Source organism: Petromyzon marinus, chromosome 61 (genome assembly GCF_048934315.1).
Source record: "Petromyzon marinus isolate PM22_M1 ecotype Great Lakes invasive population chromosome 61, UKy_Petmar_22M1.pri1.0, whole genome shotgun sequence".
Classification (NCBI taxonomy): Eukaryota; Metazoa; Chordata; class Hyperoartia; order Petromyzontiformes; family Petromyzontidae; genus Petromyzon; species Petromyzon marinus.
This window is the reverse complement of record NC_133727.1, coordinates 5,600,127-5,618,611: the sequence shown is the minus strand read 5'-3', so window position 1 is coordinate 5,618,611 and position 18,485 is coordinate 5,600,127. Positions and strand designations below refer to the sequence as shown.

The window sequence follows — 18,485 nt, the reverse complement described above, 5'->3', positions numbered from 1 at the left end:
CACTAGACACTACACTATACACTACTATACACTACACTAGACATTACACTATACAATACTACACACTACACTATACTCTCCACTATACACTACTATATGCAACACTATACACTACACTATACACTACTATACTATACACTACACTATACACTACCATACACTACACTAGACACTACACTATACTCTACTATACACGACACTATACACTACACTGTACACTAATATACTATACACTACTCAATACACTACTATACACTAACATACACTACACTATACACTACACTATACACTACATTATACACTGCATTAGACTACCATTCACTACTCTACTATACACTACACTATACACTACTAAACACTACACTACACTATTATACAATACGCTATAAACTACACTGTTATACACTATGCTATACACTACACTATTATACACGACACTTATGCACTACACTGCACTACAATACACGAGACTACTATACACTACACTACTATACACTGCACTACTATACACTAGACTACTATACAATAGACTAGTATACACTACTATACACTACACTACTATACACTACACTACTATACACTAGTATACATTACACTATACACTACACTACTATACACTACTATACACTACACTATACACTACACTACTATACACTAGACTACTATACACTACACTACTATACACTACACTACTATACACTACACTACTATACACTAGACTACTATACACTAGACTACTATACACTAGACTACTATACAATAGACTAGTATACACTGGACTACTATACAATAGACTACTATACAATAGACTAGTATACACTGGACTACTATACAATAAACTAGTATGATGTGCCACTACATGAGGCACATATGTACTACAAGACAGAGAGGAAAGTGTAACACAACAAGTGATGATACGAGCAGTGGAGACACCTGCTGCTACGGGGGCTCTCCGCGCCATGGATCGTGATGACGACGATGATGGATTTTCAACTGGAAATTTGTAAAAAAATAATTCTGCCATGTGTACGTATGTACGTTGAACTTCTTAGCCAACCGTGCCAAATCAGAGCCGCGTCAAAATGCTCCACTTACGCGCCCGAATGCCGTTAATGAATTCATCACGCGTAGGCACGTCTGGCGGCAGCGTTCGCACGGACAGCTCTTGACGCTTCCTCGTTGGAGAGTCCACAATGCCCTTGGATTCAACGAAATAGGTTCTGCTTTGTGCAAAAGTCGGCATCGGTTGTCCCTCTGGAGAGACCGGCCCTTGCCGTTGGAACGTGGAACTTCCACCCCTGGCCCGGGGCTGCGAATGGTAGATGAGCGCCGAGCATGTGATCGGTGTTAGCCGTTATGCCAGTGATGGCGATGCCAAAGGTTAATTGAGAACGGTGATGAGATTAACGTTTTTGACAGACATAGGCTGTGTAAGCTGTGATAATGATTGATCACGCTGCTGCTGCTGCTGCTGCTGCAGCTGCTGCTGATGATGATGATGTTGACAGTGACCCCGTGTCTCGTGCGTGGTGTGTGCGCGCGTGCTTTGCAGAGCCTGGCACGGCACACACGCTCCAGAGTCGGCGGAGAGGGCGGACCACCTCCGTTCGTCCCGTTCGGCCAGGTGAGGCCAACGCCAAAACACCCACAGTGGTCACTAAGTGGCGGTGACATCACCGAGGAGCCTGTGCCATGGCCGGGTGGACTTTGAGGCCGTGAGAAGTTGTCGAAGGCTCTGCTGATAGGAGGTCATGGGACGGTCCCAGCAGGTGCCATGGGTTGGCCGACTGAGATGACTGGCTGATGCACCACCTGTGCCCCCTACTGTGCCAACCTGCTGTGCTTTAGCCGCCCGGTGCTCCGCTCGGTGTTGCGAGCGTCGCTCCTCCGCCCTCCGTTGTTGTTGGAGGGCGACTGCCTCCAACTCCCCAGTAGCGTCCTTCACGAGCCTCCTCCACAGAGGCCGATCTTGACACCAGTTTTACACGTAGGCCTTCGCGACCAATATCATCCGTAATACAGGTTTTTTTGGGTTAAATATTTAAACGTGCCGTTAAACCCGCCACCACCCGACACGGCCAACAAGTAAAGTTTGTCACGTAAATTGAGAACGTGCCAATTCGCTACTAGTGCAGCACACCGGTGTGTGTTGCAGAGCCAAGCCACAACGCTTGCAACCTGAGTAACGACGTTTCGCCCGTAATTACAACCAGCTTCATCAGGCGACAGCCAGATTTGGTGACACCGCTGGTACCGGTCTTCAGCAAGTCCCGCTCAGCTCCACATCCTCCCGTACCGCATCAGCTCCATCTCTTCTTCCAGCCACATTGTGGTGCCCGTCTAGTCCTCCGTCTGTGACGCGCACGTAATAGTATGCTACACAGTGGCAGTGGGGGGGTCACAAAATGCCGATTTATTACCAATAAACCCCAATGATTCGATCGAAATTAGGGATCTCGTGCCCACCCCCCCCCCCCCCCCCCCCACTGGCTCCACCAGTGGTCACGTGGAAATTAATAGCATCCACCCCCTTTGGTTCTGAATAGCAAAACAAAAATTACGTATGTTAATAAATACGTAGGTTTGATGAAAACAAAGCTAAGTTGTAACTTATGTGCCCCGCGCTTACTTTGTGTTTTCTTAACAAATCTGGCCATATTCTTGGTTCTTTCGGTAAAGTCACGTAGAAGGGAAACAATAAAATAATACATTATGAGACCTCCTTTGCCAGTAACAAGATATAGTAATAGGTTTTACCCTTTTAACTGGCACAAAAAACTGACACCTTTATTCAAGGCATCATGTTTTCAATAACCACAACACAAGCTGTTAAGATGCAAACAAAAGAGACAACTCTGATGATAATATTGGCACTGTCCTTGAATTTGATTGGTCCACACCCGTGGAGACAAGGCTCTAAAGAAAGCCGTCTCGGGTGTGGACCAATCAAATTCAAGGACAGTGCATATTATTATCAGAGTTGTCTCTTTTGTTTGCATTTTGACTGCTTGTGTTGTGGTTATTGCAGACATGATGCCTTGAATAAAGGTGTCAGTTTTTTGTGCCAGTTAAAAGGGTAAAACCTATTACAATAAAATAATAATAAAAAAAACTGTCAAATCGCTCTCCGTGGTGCTAACGTTAAAAATAACCGCCACTTTTTTATGTTTTTTGCTGTGGTTTTCACACCTGATGATGATTGCTTGTGTTGAAGTCGAAACGTCCTGAGAATTTAATCGTTTTATATTTTTATCATTTTATTGTTTCCCTTCTACGCGGTGACTTTACCGAAAGAGCCAACAGTATGAATCCCTGCAGTCACGAAAGCTTTAAATAAAAAATCTGGCCATGTCTCGCACCCCCAGAAAGGGCATCTCACAACCCCCAGTGGGTGCGTGATGCACCCCAGGTTGAGAAGAAGCTGAACCACCGCTATGAGCGCACATAGATTCTAAATGCGGAGAAAAAAATAAAATCCACGTGGTAGAGAAAACACCCAGACTCGGTGGGCATTACCTGGTAGTAAGTAACAAAAACACGTGTAGTTTCACACGTAGGAGGCTTTCGCGACCAATATTATTCATAATAAAGGGTTTTTTTGGGTTAGATGGCGTTTATTTATGAATGCGTCGTAACCCTCCACGTTGACAAAAAGACAAAATTAGTTCACTTACTTTAGCCCACCGGTGTGTTACCGTAAATGTTGTGGATTCACTCTTCAACACACCGGCGGGCTAAAGTAAGTGAACTATTTTGTCTTTTGTCAACGTGACACTTTTTTTTTGCCGATTGGCCGTGTCGGGTGGTGGAGGGTTACGACACATTTATAAATAACGCCATCTAACCCAAAAACCTTTATTATGAAAACAATTTGTAGTTTTTTTTTTACATTTCGCGCCACGCAACAGCCCCTCCCCGGTGGAACCTGGGGAAGCGGAGCTCCTCCGTGCCTGGTTTTTAATCCAGCCCCCCCTCAAAGCTGGGCCCCGCTCTCATAAAAATGCCACCTCAGCAAGGGTTTATGCGAAGCGTTATCGTATTCAATAGCGCACAGTTAATTCATTACCTGGATGAATCTGCAAGACCGGGCCTGTTGAGTGCGCTGGGAACGGTGCGTGTGTGTGTGTGTGTGCGTGCGTGCGTGTGTGTGTGTGTGTGTGTGCGAGTGTGCGTGTGTGTGCGTGTGTGTGTGCGCGTGTGTGTGTGCGTGTGTATGCATGCGTGTGCGCGTGTGTGTGCGAGTGTGTGTGTGTGTGTGCATGCGTGCATGTGCGAGTGTTGTGTGTGTGTGTGCGTGTGTGTGCATGCGTGCATGTGCGAGTGTGTGTGCATGCGTGCATGTGCGAGTGTGTGTGTATGCGTGTGCGCGTGTGTGTGCTTGTGTATGCATGCATGTGCACGTGTGTGTGTGTGCGTGTGTGTGCGTGTGTATGCATGCGTGTGCACGTGTGTGTGCATGTGTGTGCGTGTGTGTGCGTGTGTATGCATGCGTGTGCACGTGTGTGTGTGTGCGTGTGTGTGCATGTGTGTGCACGTGCCGAGTGCACGCGCCCTGTGTGTGGTGCGCGCTACGAAGCCGGCCGCACGAGTTTGATTCCCCGCTCACGGAACGATGATTTGAACTGGTCCTGGGCCTCCTCTAGGTCGACTCAGCCTTAAATTAGAAACCTGGCGCGGTGTGTAAACATCGCCACCGGGGAGACAAAGGCGGCCGGGCGTGGTGCTGGCCACCCACCCCGTCGTGTGCCGGCCTTCATAGGCACTTGCCCATCTGTCTGTTAAAGGCTACATGGGGGATCTTTGTTTGCGTCCTCGCAGAAGTTCCCGGTTCGAATCCAGCGGCGGCCCCCGGTCATTACGGCGGTGTGATAACCTCACCAATACGCGCCGTCTGCTTCTCGGCAGACGCTAAGGAGGTCGCACCCGTTGCACGCAAAGTTCTTGCCGCAAATGAACCACGGACACCCCCGCTGATCCCGTCAAGTAGCGCCAAACCACCATCGCGCGGACTTTCCGACCGTCATCGCCGCGGCAGCGGCGGAGGCTTTTGGCTACGAGCCGTCGAACAAACATGGCGGCGGTCGTCGCGCGGCGCTTTCGGGCGCGCTTCTGCGGCCGTCTGGAACGCTCCTTTCCTTCCGACGTTCGGAAGCCACTGGAGCCACCATGCACTTTTAAATAATCTAGATAGATAACCCATTTCTTTGGAGCGGACTTTTTTTTCGTGTTTGCTTTTTTTGTCCCTTCGTAGAGGTGTTTTTTTTTGGGGGGGGGAGGGGGGGTTAAATCGTGTAAATATAAATGTGTCATTAAACCCACCACCACCCGACATTAGTAAGGTTTGTCACGTGAACTAAAAAACGTGGCCCATTCCTTACGAGTACAGCACGCCGGTTGTGAGTTGGAGAGTAAACCCAGTGCAGTGGGGCCTTCAGAGGTGCTGCTCCCTAACAGCACTTGCCCCAACAGTCTGTTGATGTTATAACGGGGTCATCTTTATCATTGTCTTGAGTGTGATTATGAGTGATTGTGTGTCGATACGTGCAGAGGATGTGTGGACGAGTGTCTGTGTGCCCATTGTGCACGGGTAAACACGGTTATATGCACGCGTGGGTGGGTGGCTGGGTGGGTGGGTGGCTGGGTGGCTGGGTGGCTGGGTGGGTGGCGTGGTGGGTGGCTGGGTGGCTGGGTGGCTGGATGGGTGGGTGACTGGCTGGATGGGTGGCTGGGTGGCTGGGTGGCTGGGTGGGTGGGTGGCTGGGTGGGTGGGTGGCTGGGTGGGTGGGTGGCTGTGTGGGTGGGTGACTGGGTGGGTGGCGTAGTGGGTGGCTGGGTGGCTGGGTGGCTGGGTGGGTGGCGTGGTGGGTGGCTGGCTGGGTGGCTGGCTGGCTGGGTGGCTGAGTGGCTGGCTGGGTGGGTGGCTGGGTGGGTGGGTGGCTGGGTGGGTGGGTGGCTGGGTGGGTGGCTGGGTGGCTGGGTGGCTGAGTGGCTGGCTGGCTGGGTGGCTGGCTGGGTGGCTGGCTGGCTGGGTGGGTGGCTGGGTGGGTGGGTGGTGGCTGGATCGGTGGGTACGTGACTGGTGGGTCGGGTCTGTGGGCGGGCGGGACGAGTAATCGCAAACAGCGTCTTGCCCCAAAAGTCCGTTGTCGCTATACGGGGGCCCTTTGTCTTTGTCGTCTGGCTGGGTGTGGGTGAGCAGCGCCTCTCTATTAATCACTCCTCCGTCCACCTTCGTCCGACCATCTCGGCTCGGCAAGAATTCCCCGCGCCGTATCGAGCCACGGTGTGCAGCCCTGCGGGGGAGGGGGGGGGGGCACAGGGAACTCATTTCTGCGCTCTCTCTCATTCGTGTGGGAGAAGAAGGGGGTGGGTTGCGGGGTTGCGGGGAGAGAGGGGGAGGGCCGCCCCCCCCCCCCACCTGTCGAGAGAGCGGGGGACGATTGCTCCGAGTGGACGATTGTTTTAAATCGCGTTCGGCCGGCTCGCTGACGGCCGCCTCTGTCACTGTCACCACCGCCGGCTTGCGGCTTCCCCGCCCGCCGGCATCGAAGCCGCGGTTGGCTGGGAGATGTTGACTGCCTCGCCTGGTACACAGGAGGTCGTGGGTTCGATCCCAACTCTGACGCCTGGTGCTGCTGTATATTTGGAGTTTGCGTGTCTCTCTCTCTCATCATCATCATCATCACGGTGGCTAGGAGATGTTGACTACCTCGCCTGGTATACAGGAGGTCGTGGGTTCGATCCCAACCCTGACGCCTGGTGCTGCTGTATATTTGGAGTCTGCGTGTCTCTCTCTCATCATCAATCACGGTGGCTAGGAGATGTTGACTACCTCGCCTGGTATACAGGAGGGCGTGGGTTCGATCCCAACCCTGACGCCTGCTGTATATTTGGAGTCTGCGTGTCTCTCTCTCATCATCATCACGGTGGCTAGGAGATGTTAACTACCTCGCCTGGTATACAGGAGGTCGTGGGTTCGATCCCAACCCTGACGCCTGGTGCTGCTGTATATTTGGAGCCTGCGTGTCTCTTTCTCTCTCTCATCATCATCATGGTGGCTAGGAGATGTTAACTACCTCGCCTGGTACACAGGAGGGCGTGGGTTCGATCCCAACCCTGACGCCTGCTGTATATTTGGAGTCTGCGTGTCTCTCTCTCATCATCATCACGGTGGCTAGGAGATGTTAACTACCTCGCCTGGTATACAGGAGGTCGTGGGTTCGATCCCAACCCTGACGCCTGGTGCTGCTGTATATTTGGAGCCTGCGTGTCTCTTTCTCTCTCTCATCATCATCATGGTGGCTAGGAGATGTTAACTACCTCGCCTGGTACACAGGAGGGCGTGGGTTCGATCCCGACCCTGACGCCTGCTGCTGCTGCTGTATATTTGGAGTCTGCGTGTCGCTCTCTCTTTCTGCTTCCCCCTCCCCCCCGTGGTCCCGTGATTTTTTTCTCCGGGTCCTCCGGTTTTTCCCCTCCGCTTTCACAATCAACGTCACTCGTTTTCAGTATTTGGCTGCTGCAATACATTTCCACGTGATGATGATGATGACGACGATTAGCCACTTCCTTGAGCTATCATCTGTGGCTGGGTCGCTTCTGAAAAATGAGCTACATAGCTCGGGGGGGGGGGAGTGTGGGGTACCTTACCTGGTAAAATAAAATGAAAAAAATTATAGTAAATAGTAAACATTTTACGAATCAATAATATTATATTACGATGAAAAGACCTCACCAATTCTCATGGCTCTTTTGCAGGAGGGTCCTGTCAAGCATCTTCAGTGGGAGGTCAGGGGGTGGGGGGAGGGCGGTGATCGCAATGCCAAATGAGTGACCTGCGGTTTAGTTTTATTTTTTGTTTTACCCATCGCTGCATTGGGTCAGTCGGCTTGAGTAATAATTCACTTGCGGATGCCCTTTTTTATTTTACTCGCACTCACAACACACTCACACACATCCCCGCAAACGCGAGCTCCATCACGGTGGCACCCGACGGACCCCCCCCCGTCCCCGTGATCGACGACCATCTCTGGCGGGGGGGGGGGGGGGCAGGGGATGGGGGGTGGGGTACGTGCGCTTCCCCGCTAACGGTAATCAAGCCCGGGGAGAAATTACCGGGCAGCTATAAAGGCGGGGGCGGTGTGTGGGGGGATGGGCGCGGTGGGTGGGTTGGTGGGTGGTGGGGGGGTGTTTGAATGTTAACACGCAACGGCAAATACGCGCCGGGTCCGAACGCCTGATGGCCTTCGTGTTAAACAGAGACTCGGTGAAAGGCGGCCGCTTTGGCCCAGGATTTAAATGGAGGCGAACGACCATCGCTCATCTCAGTGACGGTCAGCGTTGGTCAGCTTCATGGATCTCGATGACCGAGGCTGCGGTGGCTGCGGTGGCTGGGGTGGCTGGGGTGGCTGGGGTGGCTGCGGTGTATGGATGTGTAGGCGAACGCGCGGGGCACAATTAGCGACGGAGCTCGGTGGCGAGGCGAGGCGGGGCGGGGAGTGGGGGGGGGGGGCGCGTGGCGCGAGGAGCCTTCCTCTCGGCCGGAAGATAAAATAACCAGCGGCGCACGGCACTGCTTCACCGTAGCCTTCATCGTCGTCGCCGGCGTTGCACCAAAAGTTTCACTCCCGGGCAGCGTTCGCGAAGATAATTTAACCGGCGCTTTTCCTTTTTTTTAATATATATTTTTATACCGAGAGAGACAAAAACCTTTTTTTTTGTCTCCGTTGGGGTCCTTTTAACGGTCCGTTATACGCGCGACAATCGTGAAGTCTCCGCGTGAAAATAATCACGATGACAACAACGCGAATGACGTTTGCCCTCTTGTTCGCTCCCCTCTGGATGAGAACCCACCCCACCCCGCCGCCCTCCCCCGCTCCATGCCGTGTCAATGATTCACCGCTCCGCCGATGCTCCCGCTAAACGCGGTCGTCCGGCTTGACCGTGGAATCGCCGCCGTGGCTCTTGCGGTGTACATCGGCAGCCGCACGACGAGGAGAAGCGGAATTGCCGGGTATCGATCGACCGCGCTTCACCATCCCGACGGGGGTGTGCGGTTTTGGTGTGGAGAGAGAGAGGGAGGGAGAGGCAGGGAAAGGGGGTGACCAGCACCGGCGCCGATATCACTCGCCGCTGATGTCAGCCGTGGACCGGGGCACCGAGTTGACGTTGCTGGGGGGTCATAGCCCGGCGCGATCCTTAGCCCAACAAACGTTTCTCCATCTTTCCGCTGATTTGCGACGTCGACCGTCCAGCGGCGTCACGTCGCCAATCCTCAGCTCGGTCGTCGTACAGTCCCGGGTTGAAACGGTGAGACGTGAACAGATGTTTTGTTCGAGAGAGATATTTGAACATTTTTCCAAACCCTGCGCTGGGCAGTTCTGCCGGCGGGGGAGTCGCAAGCCTTAGGCCTAGTGCAGTGGTTCTTAACTTTATTGGAGGTACTGAACCCTGCAGGCTTCATCAGTGCATTCACCGAAACCTTCGTAATTGGAAAAATGAAATATGATTTCTTCAAAACATAGGTGTATATTTTATCAGTGCATTTAATGAACCATGCATCAGTTGCACACAAAATCACTGTGTTCAAAGAACAAAACCCAACAAAACATGAATTTCACGCAAAAACATAACTCAATGAATATTTACTGCAAATCCATGTGACTTCTGCTGTTGCCTTTCAGATACAAGTTCAGAAATGCACGGCTTCACCTTGGCAAGTGCCACTCTCATATCATTTTCGCAACAAAGTCTGTTCCTTTTCTTAGTTTTTATGTCTACCATCCTCGAAAAAGAGTGCTCGCAAAGATACGTTGTAACAAACGGCGTGAGTATCTCAAGGGCTTTCTTAGCTAATAAGAGGGTATGGTACGATTTGGTGACACCAAAACGTTGAGAGCGTTGTTGTTCTGAAGAGTTGCTGTTGAAGCTGGCTCTGCTGAAGTTCAATGATTTCCTCGAGGTATTCATCGTTGACATCTGTCGTCGCAACACTAAACGTGAACGGCTGTCTCACCCATGCTGGATGTGACTCTCTGGTGGGGAAGTATCCGTCGAGAGACTTTGCGAGCTCATCTAAGTGCATGGCAAATTGCTTGCTTCAGCTCCCCAGGTACAGAAATGTCTCCAACTTCAGACACGTCTTCGATCTTACTTACCACAGTCGTCCAGCAGGGGAAAGTTTGCGAAGTTATCATTCTCTGTTCGTCGTTTCCATAAAGGTAGCTTTTTTTTTAAACGCCTTCAGGTTTTCTTCCGCTTCGATGATGTTGACTCCACCGCCCTGCATCTGTCGATTGAGATGATTGAGAGCATCGAAAATATCGGCCATGTACGCCAACATGGGAATGAACTCAGAATTTTCGAAGCAATCTGCGTGACAATGTTGGTACTCTCGCAAAAACAGGGCTAATTCCACACGCATGGCAAAAACACGATTCAGCACCTTTCCCCGGGATAACCACCGAACGTTAGAATGGTACAGAAGTACCTCGAATTCAGAGCCCATTTCCTTACACAGCTCTTTGAAGATGCGGTGCTTCATAGCACTATTTTGCACGTAGTTCACACATTCAACTACAATGTTTAATACTTCTGCCAGTTTTGGAGGCAAGGTTTTTTATTGCCAACGCATTCCTGTGCAGAACACAGCGCGCAACAACGATGTGTGGTGCATCGGATTTCACCGGCGCTCCAAAACCAGAGCGTCGTCCCAGCATGGCTGGAGCTCCGTCCGAACAAACTGCACAAAACCATATTCCACGAAAGATCGTTGTCTCTGAAGAAGTCATCCACGAGTTTCTTCACATCGACTGCCTTGGTTGTTGTTGTTGTAAGAGGCGTACAAAATAACAAAAATCTTCCTTTATCACGTCGTCTTTCATATAGCGCACGAATACAACAAGCTGGCTTAGCTTGGAAACTTCGGTGGTCTGGTGGAGTTGGAGGCTGAATTTTGCTGGGCTTGAAATCAGATCTGCAACTACTTGAGCCAAGATGGCATCGCTCAAGTCGTCTATTCTGCTGCTGCTGATAGTGTCATTTTAAAGAGGAATTTGGGATAACTTATCTTCGGCAGCTTTTCCCAGCCATGATATTCGCCATCATCAACGCAGCTGGTTTTACGAGTGTTTCACCAATGGTGCGTGATTTGACCTGCTTTGCGATCAGGTACGCAACTTCGTACGATGCTGTGAGGATCGGTTTGTCGATGGGTACAAAGCCGAGAAACAGGCAGAGTAGCCTTTTCATCGAATCTGGCTCTCTTCACCTTGAATTCAGCGAGCGTTGTGTTCTTATTATTTCCCATCACCATGCAGCTTTAGGAAGTGTTCCTTTAGCTTTGCCGGTGCTAGACTAGAATTGCTCAACTTGGCATTGCAAATCATGCATTGAGGACGCTGACTCCCATCGCGTTCCTTTATACACTCGAATCCATATTGTACGTATTCGTCCAAGCACTTTTTTTTTGCTCGACATAGTTAGTATGAAGGGATTGAAAGATTGAAAGAAAATCACAAACGACGTACAATCACAACGGCTACAAGTCGACTGCTGATCGCACCAAGTTCCTGATCACGCAGTGTGGCGTGATCAGCTGCAGCCAATGATGGCCAAGCGGAGCGTGACGTCACGAATAACGCGAGTGGGCTGAATTTATTTTGCGTGACACATTTTTACTAAGCAGCTAAATATTTCATGTTCTTAGCTCTTTCGGTAAAGTCACGTTGAAGGGAAACACAAGATCCTAGGTCCGTTTCAACACATTACGTAAAATCCGTGATCTGGTTCCGTCTGTAAAAGATGTGATTCCGGACATACAATACCCTGGTGTCTACAAACTAAGTTGCCTCTGTGGTAGTAGTTACATTGGAGAAACCAAACGACATGTCTCGGACTGCATTCGTGAACACAAAGCAGACCTTAAACACGGTAGGACCAACACCTCGGCCGTGGCAGATCACTGTTATAATTCAGTAGGCTCACATGACATTGACTTCTCCAAGACAGCGGTTCTTTGTAAGCCATCTGGCTACCATGAGAGATTCGTACCATGAGAGATTCGTTCATGAGGCTATCCATCCACATATACAAGCACAGAGACAATTTCAACCTAGAAGATGGATTCTGGCTTAGCAATCATTGGAAGGATTTGATAAACCATTTCAGGTCTTAATTGATTGTTCACACTTACGGTGGCTTTCAGACAGCATACATTAATTTTTCGTCTCCCCCCTCCTCTTTTCAGAACATAGATGGACTCGTCCTTCTAAATAAACTGCCAAATCACTGCGCGTGGCGCTGACGTTTTTTATAAAGAAAAATAATACACCGTTTAAAAATAAATAAATGCAAACCGACACACCTGATGACGACCGTTTGTGTTATGGTCGAAACGTCGTGATAATTTTTATTGTTTTATATATATTTTATTATTTTATTGTTTCCCTTCAACGTGACTTTACCGAAAGAGCTAAGAATTTGAATTACTGCAGTCACGAAAGCTTTAAATCAAAAACTAAATATTTGTAATCTAACACGGCGAAGAAAAAATTGCGTGTTGCCAATTTTTTTGACGGCCGACAAAAACGGGCCCGACTTTGCCGGTGCGAACCGGGCCGCTACACTTTGTGCGTCTTGACCCCTGCCGAACCCCCGGAGAGTGACTCAACGAACCCCCGGGTGTTCGATCGAACCCGGCTTAATAACCACTGGCTTAGCGCACGAGGAAGGCACGCTGGGCCCAGGCTTGTTTTTGTACACACGCGGAACGTCGTAGTCGGAGCTGTCTGAACCACCTGAACCAAACTATTTTTTTTTATTTTACTGGTTATATCCCCACTGAGCTACGTCGCTCTTTTTCACAAGCGGAACCCGGCCACAGATGATAGCTCAACGAAGTGGCTTATCATCATCATCGTCATCGTCGTGTGGAAATTTGCAGCAGCAGCAGCAGCAGCCAAAACACCCTAAGCGCACGATGTCGATTCTCAACGTGGAGGGAGAAACCTGGAGGACTCGGATAAAAAATAAAATCCACTCGACCACGGAGAGAGAGAGAGAGAGAGCGCGAGAGAGACACGCAAACTCCAAATCCACAGCAGCAGCAGGCGTCGTCAGGGTGGCGATCAGCAGGAAACTGTGGCCCACCATCGTCTCCGGCTGCGAAGTGTGCGTGCGTCAGGGCGTGCCGGGCGGCGCCGGTTGTTGTTGTTGTTACCCTGCACGTGACCCTGTGGCTACGTGGGGGGCTGACGTCAGCTCCGCACACGATATAGGACGTCGACGAACGCATTTATTTTTTATCGCACATCTGGCGCTCTGGCTGTGCGACAGTGGCACGCGTACAAGCATTCGCGAAGTAAATTGGGTCGCGATCGAACCCACGGCCTCCTGCACACCGGGCGAGGGAGTTGACATCCCCGTCTGAAGGGCGAGGCAGGCCGTGATTTCAGTTTTTGTTGATCCCGTGGTATCAAAAGTGGCGCAAGATAGCCAGTAGATGGGAGGGTACAGCAAGCGGGATGTTGACCTCTCTGAAAGTGTTTCAGCATATTTATTCGTACCGGAGGAATCCGACGAGCTGTGAGGCTCTTTTTCGCACGTGTCCAGGAGGGTCACGGGGTCAGAACGTGGTGCAAGTCGCCCAAGCACACGCAGACGCAGTAAAACCTTGGATCGCGAGCATGATTCGTTCCGGAAACGTGTTTGTAATCCAAAGCACTCGTACATCAAAGCGCTCGTACGTCAGTTGTGATCACGTGACGCTCGGCAGTACAAAGCGTGTACACGTACTACTGCTCGTATTGCTAAGACCCCCGCTGGTTTATCAAGTTAAAATTTATTTCGAATGTTTTGCTCGTCTTGCAGTTACTCGCAATCCAAGGTTCCACTGCACAACTAAACCATGCCCATCCTACCAGGCTGAAGCCCACTAGGGGCGATCACTTATCTGTCGGAAGCGAACCTGGCCACCAATTCGTAGGCTCAACAAAGCGGTCCACCGCTCGCACGCCTTGACGCACAACAACCATGGGGGGTGGGGGTGGGGGGGAGGGGTTTGCGGTGGAACCTGCGCCAAATAATGGATCGCCGCACGTATCAAAAGGATGGGGCCTCGCTAAAAGCTAAACAAAAGATCCTTGAGAGTCAGGATTTTCCAGGAAAAACAGGGTCATTATTATTGCTCACCTCGCCGTCGTTGTTATTAATGGGCACGTTGTTTTTTTTTGGGGCTTTTCGTTTTTTTTGTTTAATGGGTCACTCCAGAGCGAAGCCGGATGGCGTGGCCTCGTTAAGAGCCCCGGCACGAAGGCGCTCTCCCCCACAAAGCAATTCGGTTTCACAATTGAAAAAAATCTGAAGGGCGTATTGAAACGAAAAAAATGATAACAGTAAAATAAGAATTAAATTAATAGTAATGAATAATAATTAAAAAAATAGTGCAATTAGTAAATTAAGCAATGAAAAAATTGCGTTAAAAAATATATAATTATAAATATAATAATAATAAAAATATTAAACAAAAAAATGTTGGATCTCTTGAGAGTGGGTTTGGCAGACGAGGAGCAAAACCAAAGCCGAGCTTCGCTGGAGAGTTAATTTTTCTATATATTTTCCTTTTCTTTTCAAACAACAGCAATCACTTGGCGGTTGCCAGCCGCCTATTTTGGGCCACTTTTAGCAACGGGAGTTGGCACGGGTTGGGGTCTGCTGCGTGCAAAGGGGGTAGGGGGAGAGACGTTTCTCGTTGTTCGGGGCCCCTCAATGCCGACTGTCCACGCTCCGGTCACCCTTCGCGGTGGCTCGGCTGCTGCCGCGGCTCGTGAAGGAGACGGGGAGCGATTCGGCCTGCTGGCGGTGTTCCGATGCGGTTGACCGTTTCCACGGGCCCCCGGGGTGTCTTCGAGGCGGTGGGATGCCAGAGTCCGGGGAGCGACGTCCGTGTTCGTTCTGGACGTGGGGCGCCGCTCCACCCTGCTCCTCCGCACGCGGCCGAGATTCCGGGACGGCTCCCCGTCGGTTGAAATTGCCAAGTGACGGGGCAGCTCGCTCGCACGCCGCGCGACGCCGTCCTCGGCTCGCGCCGCGCGAGGGTGCGGGCACGGCAGGCCCGTCGATGCCCCCGTGCTTCCGTGAAGTCGTCGCGTGGGAAGCTGCTGCTTGTCGCTGCATCGCGCGGCCCGCTCACCCTGCTCACTCTCTCTCTCTCCTGCTCGCCGTGAGAGTTGCACGCGGAGTTTTATTCCTCTCGAAGAAGAAGAAGAAGAGGAAGAAGTGACGGCTCAGTAGGGAATTTCGATTAAGGTTTGAACGACGGCAAAAACTTAAAAAAAAAAACGCCACGCCGAGTCGAGAGATTTGCCGGATTAGTACGGGGACAGTTAATGAGATTTTAAAGTTTTAAAATAAAACAAATGTTGCTTTAAATCTTTTTAACCCTTACCTCCCCCCCCCTCCCCGCGACGTCTGTGGTAGGATGTTTTCCGTTGCTCATTAACTACGAATAGGCAACTCTCTTCAGGTTTAACAAAAACAAATTGGAATCGGTTTTACCATTTTTATTTTAAGATGTTCAAAAACCGAACGGACACCTTTCACAAGGCATCGAGTCTGCATCAACCGCAGACAGTACTTTCGGCGAACACGCAAACAAAACGTGCTCTCATAATACGTGGCATTATAATAATAATAGGGTTTTTCCTCCTTTTTTGCTGGCAACAAAACTGAAACCTTTTTACAAGGATTCATGTCTGCATTAACTACAATACCTGCAGTCAAAATGCAAACAAAAACATACTATGATAATATATGATGCATTGTCCTTGAAACTGATTGGTCCACACCAAGGGACGGCTTTCTTTTTCAGCCTCGACCCAATTGGTGCTCGACCAGAGGACGCCAAAAGGCGTTAATGCAGACATGAATCCTGGTAAAAAGGTTTCATTTTTGTTGCCAGAAATCACATTCTCCTGCGGAGGGAGCTGGTAGGAACGTTGGGTTGCTCGGTCAATGGCCAGGGTCAACGGGCGGCACCACCACGTGGTGTGTTCAGCACAATGTGCCCGACTGTGAGGGCGGGCACAAGCTGGCGTGAGTAGGTTAAACGTTGAGTTTTATAAGGGCACCACGGGGTGACCAGCCCCTCCCCACCCAGCCCCACCCCTCCCACCCCCCCACCCAGCCCCTCCATCACCCTCCCCACCCAGCCCCTCCCCACCCTCCCCACCCAGCCCCTCCCCACCCTCCCCACCCAGACCCTCCCCACCCAGCCACACCCTCCCCACCCAGCCCTACCCCACCCTCCCCACCCAGCCCCACCCTCCCCACCCAGCCCCTCCCCACCCAGCCCCTCCCCACCCTCCCCTCCCCTCCCCACCCAGCCCCTCCCCACCCTCCCCTCTCCACCCAGCCCCACCCCTCCCATTTTTGGATGCACGACGGACGGACGGACACAATAATCCCCTGTGGGCTAAAAAGGGGAAAACCCAATTGTTATATTTTGGCAAAGGAGGTCTAATGAAACACATGGGCATTGCCTTTGAAACTGATTGGCCTTCACCAGAGACAGCAGCCTTCTTCATGGCCCAGTCTCACCAGTGTCAGAGCAGAGAACGCCAAAAGGCGAACAGCACAGAGATAACGAACAAGGTTCCATGATATCGGTAACTAATTCACATGTCGATTATCAAATCTGTCCATCCGTAAAGACTTGTAAAATGTGATCATCGTCAGGTCCCATGGTGTAACGTGCAGCCTCGGTCTCTCATCATTCACACCGTCTCTCTTCCGGCCTACATATATATATTTACGTGCTTTGAAGAAGGGCCATTGCGTGAAACCTTCGCTACTTACGTATTTATTTCCTTTTTACCTCTCTCCCGCTCCGTCACGTTACTGCAAGTCGCAGGGTGGGTGGGTGTCCCCCGTTCACCGCTGAACAGCGCGCGCGGTTCGGCGTTTATTTTATTCAGAGAGACGCAGCACCGTTCTGTTTTTGTTAAAGGCGTCGTCGCTCACCGCACAGAACCGTAGCGGCACGACCGCCGGCGCTCTACAATGGGCGATGCCAACACCGTGCCACACGCCCTTCCGCACCGCCTTGTGAGAGCCTCGGTACCGATGAAAGTTATTCTGCTCTAGTCTAACTTCCGGTTCAGTTCAGTGAAAGGGTCGATAGTATAACATACGTTGTTTGTCTCTTAACTGTGATTCTTAAAAAAATGTCGCCGTTCGTGCGAATGTTTCGTTAGGAACGCTTCGCCTGTGCCGCACTCCAGTTGCCTGTGTGAATGCGGGCACCGCGGTGGCTAAGAGATGTTGTCTGCCTCGCCTGGTGCACAGGAGATCGTGGGTTCGATGCCGATGCTGACGCGTGCTAGGAGATGTTAACTACCTCGCCTGGTATGCAGGAGGTCGTGGGTTCGATCCCGACCCTGACGATGCCTGCTGCTGTATATTTGGAGTTTGCGTGTCTCTCTCTCTCTCTGTCATCATCATCACGGTGGCTAGGAGATGTTAACTACATCGCCTGGTATGCAGGAGGTCGTGGGTTCGATCCCGACCCTGACGCGTGCTGTGTACTTGGAGTTTGCGTGTCTCTCTCTCCCCGTGGTCACTGGGATTTTTCTCCCCGGGGCGGGGTGGGGGGGGGGACCCTCCAGTTTTTCCCTCCAACATTCAGAATCGACGTCACGCGTTTAGCGTGTTTCGGGTTGCAGATCTCTACCCTTGATGCTGAGCCAACCTAAAGCAGGCACAGACCGTTGAGAATGTTCAGATTCATATTCTTGGTTCTTTCGGTAAAGTCACGTCGAAGGGAAACAATAAAATAATAAAAATATAAAACAATGTTATTTTATTGTTTCCCTTCTACGTGACTTTACCGAAAGAACCAAGAATGTAGAAATTAAAATAGTTTAGTTACATGATTTGTTTACATTGACTATGCATTGCACTCCTATTGTATTTGTGTAACGTTGTTTTGATTTAAAGCTTTCGTGACTGCAGGGATTCATATTCTCGGTTCTTTCGGTAAAGTCACCACGTAGAAGGGAAACAAAATAATAAAAATATAAAACAATACAATTCTCACGACGTTTCGACTGCAACACAAGCAATCATCATCAGGTGTGAAAACCACACCTGATGATGATGGCTTGTGTTGATGATGATTGCTTGTGTTGCAGTCGAAACGTCGTGAGAATTTTATTGTTTTATATATTTTTTTTATTTTACATGTTTCCCTTCTACTTGACTTTACCGAAAGAACCGAGAACATGTTGTTGTTGTTGTAACGTTCTGACGTAGTGCCCCGACTGGACATTGTGAAAAAAAAAAAAAACAGCTTCATAGCTCATCGAATGCCTCCTCCTGTACGGAATGATTCTGTGAGCAAATTGGTATTATTGCTGGGACTACAAGTATCCTCATTGTACCTTAGTCTGGGCCCTTTGAACCTCTTGCATGAACAATTAACCATGAAG

The 18,485-nt window shown here is 50.4% G+C and overlaps 1 protein-coding gene across 1 annotated transcript in view; it reads left to right on the top strand.

Annotated features, from left to right (window-relative positions):
• TDRD3 (tudor domain containing 3) overlaps window positions 1-18,485 on the top strand; it is a 319,274-nt gene that overhangs the window by 94,538 nt on the left and 206,251 nt on the right. The window contains exon 8 of the mRNA XM_076053389.1: window positions 1,553-1,624. Within this exon, the coding sequence (XP_075909504.1) occupies window positions 1,553-1,624 (72 nt within the window). The remainder of the gene's footprint in view (window positions 1-1,552; window positions 1,625-18,485) is intronic.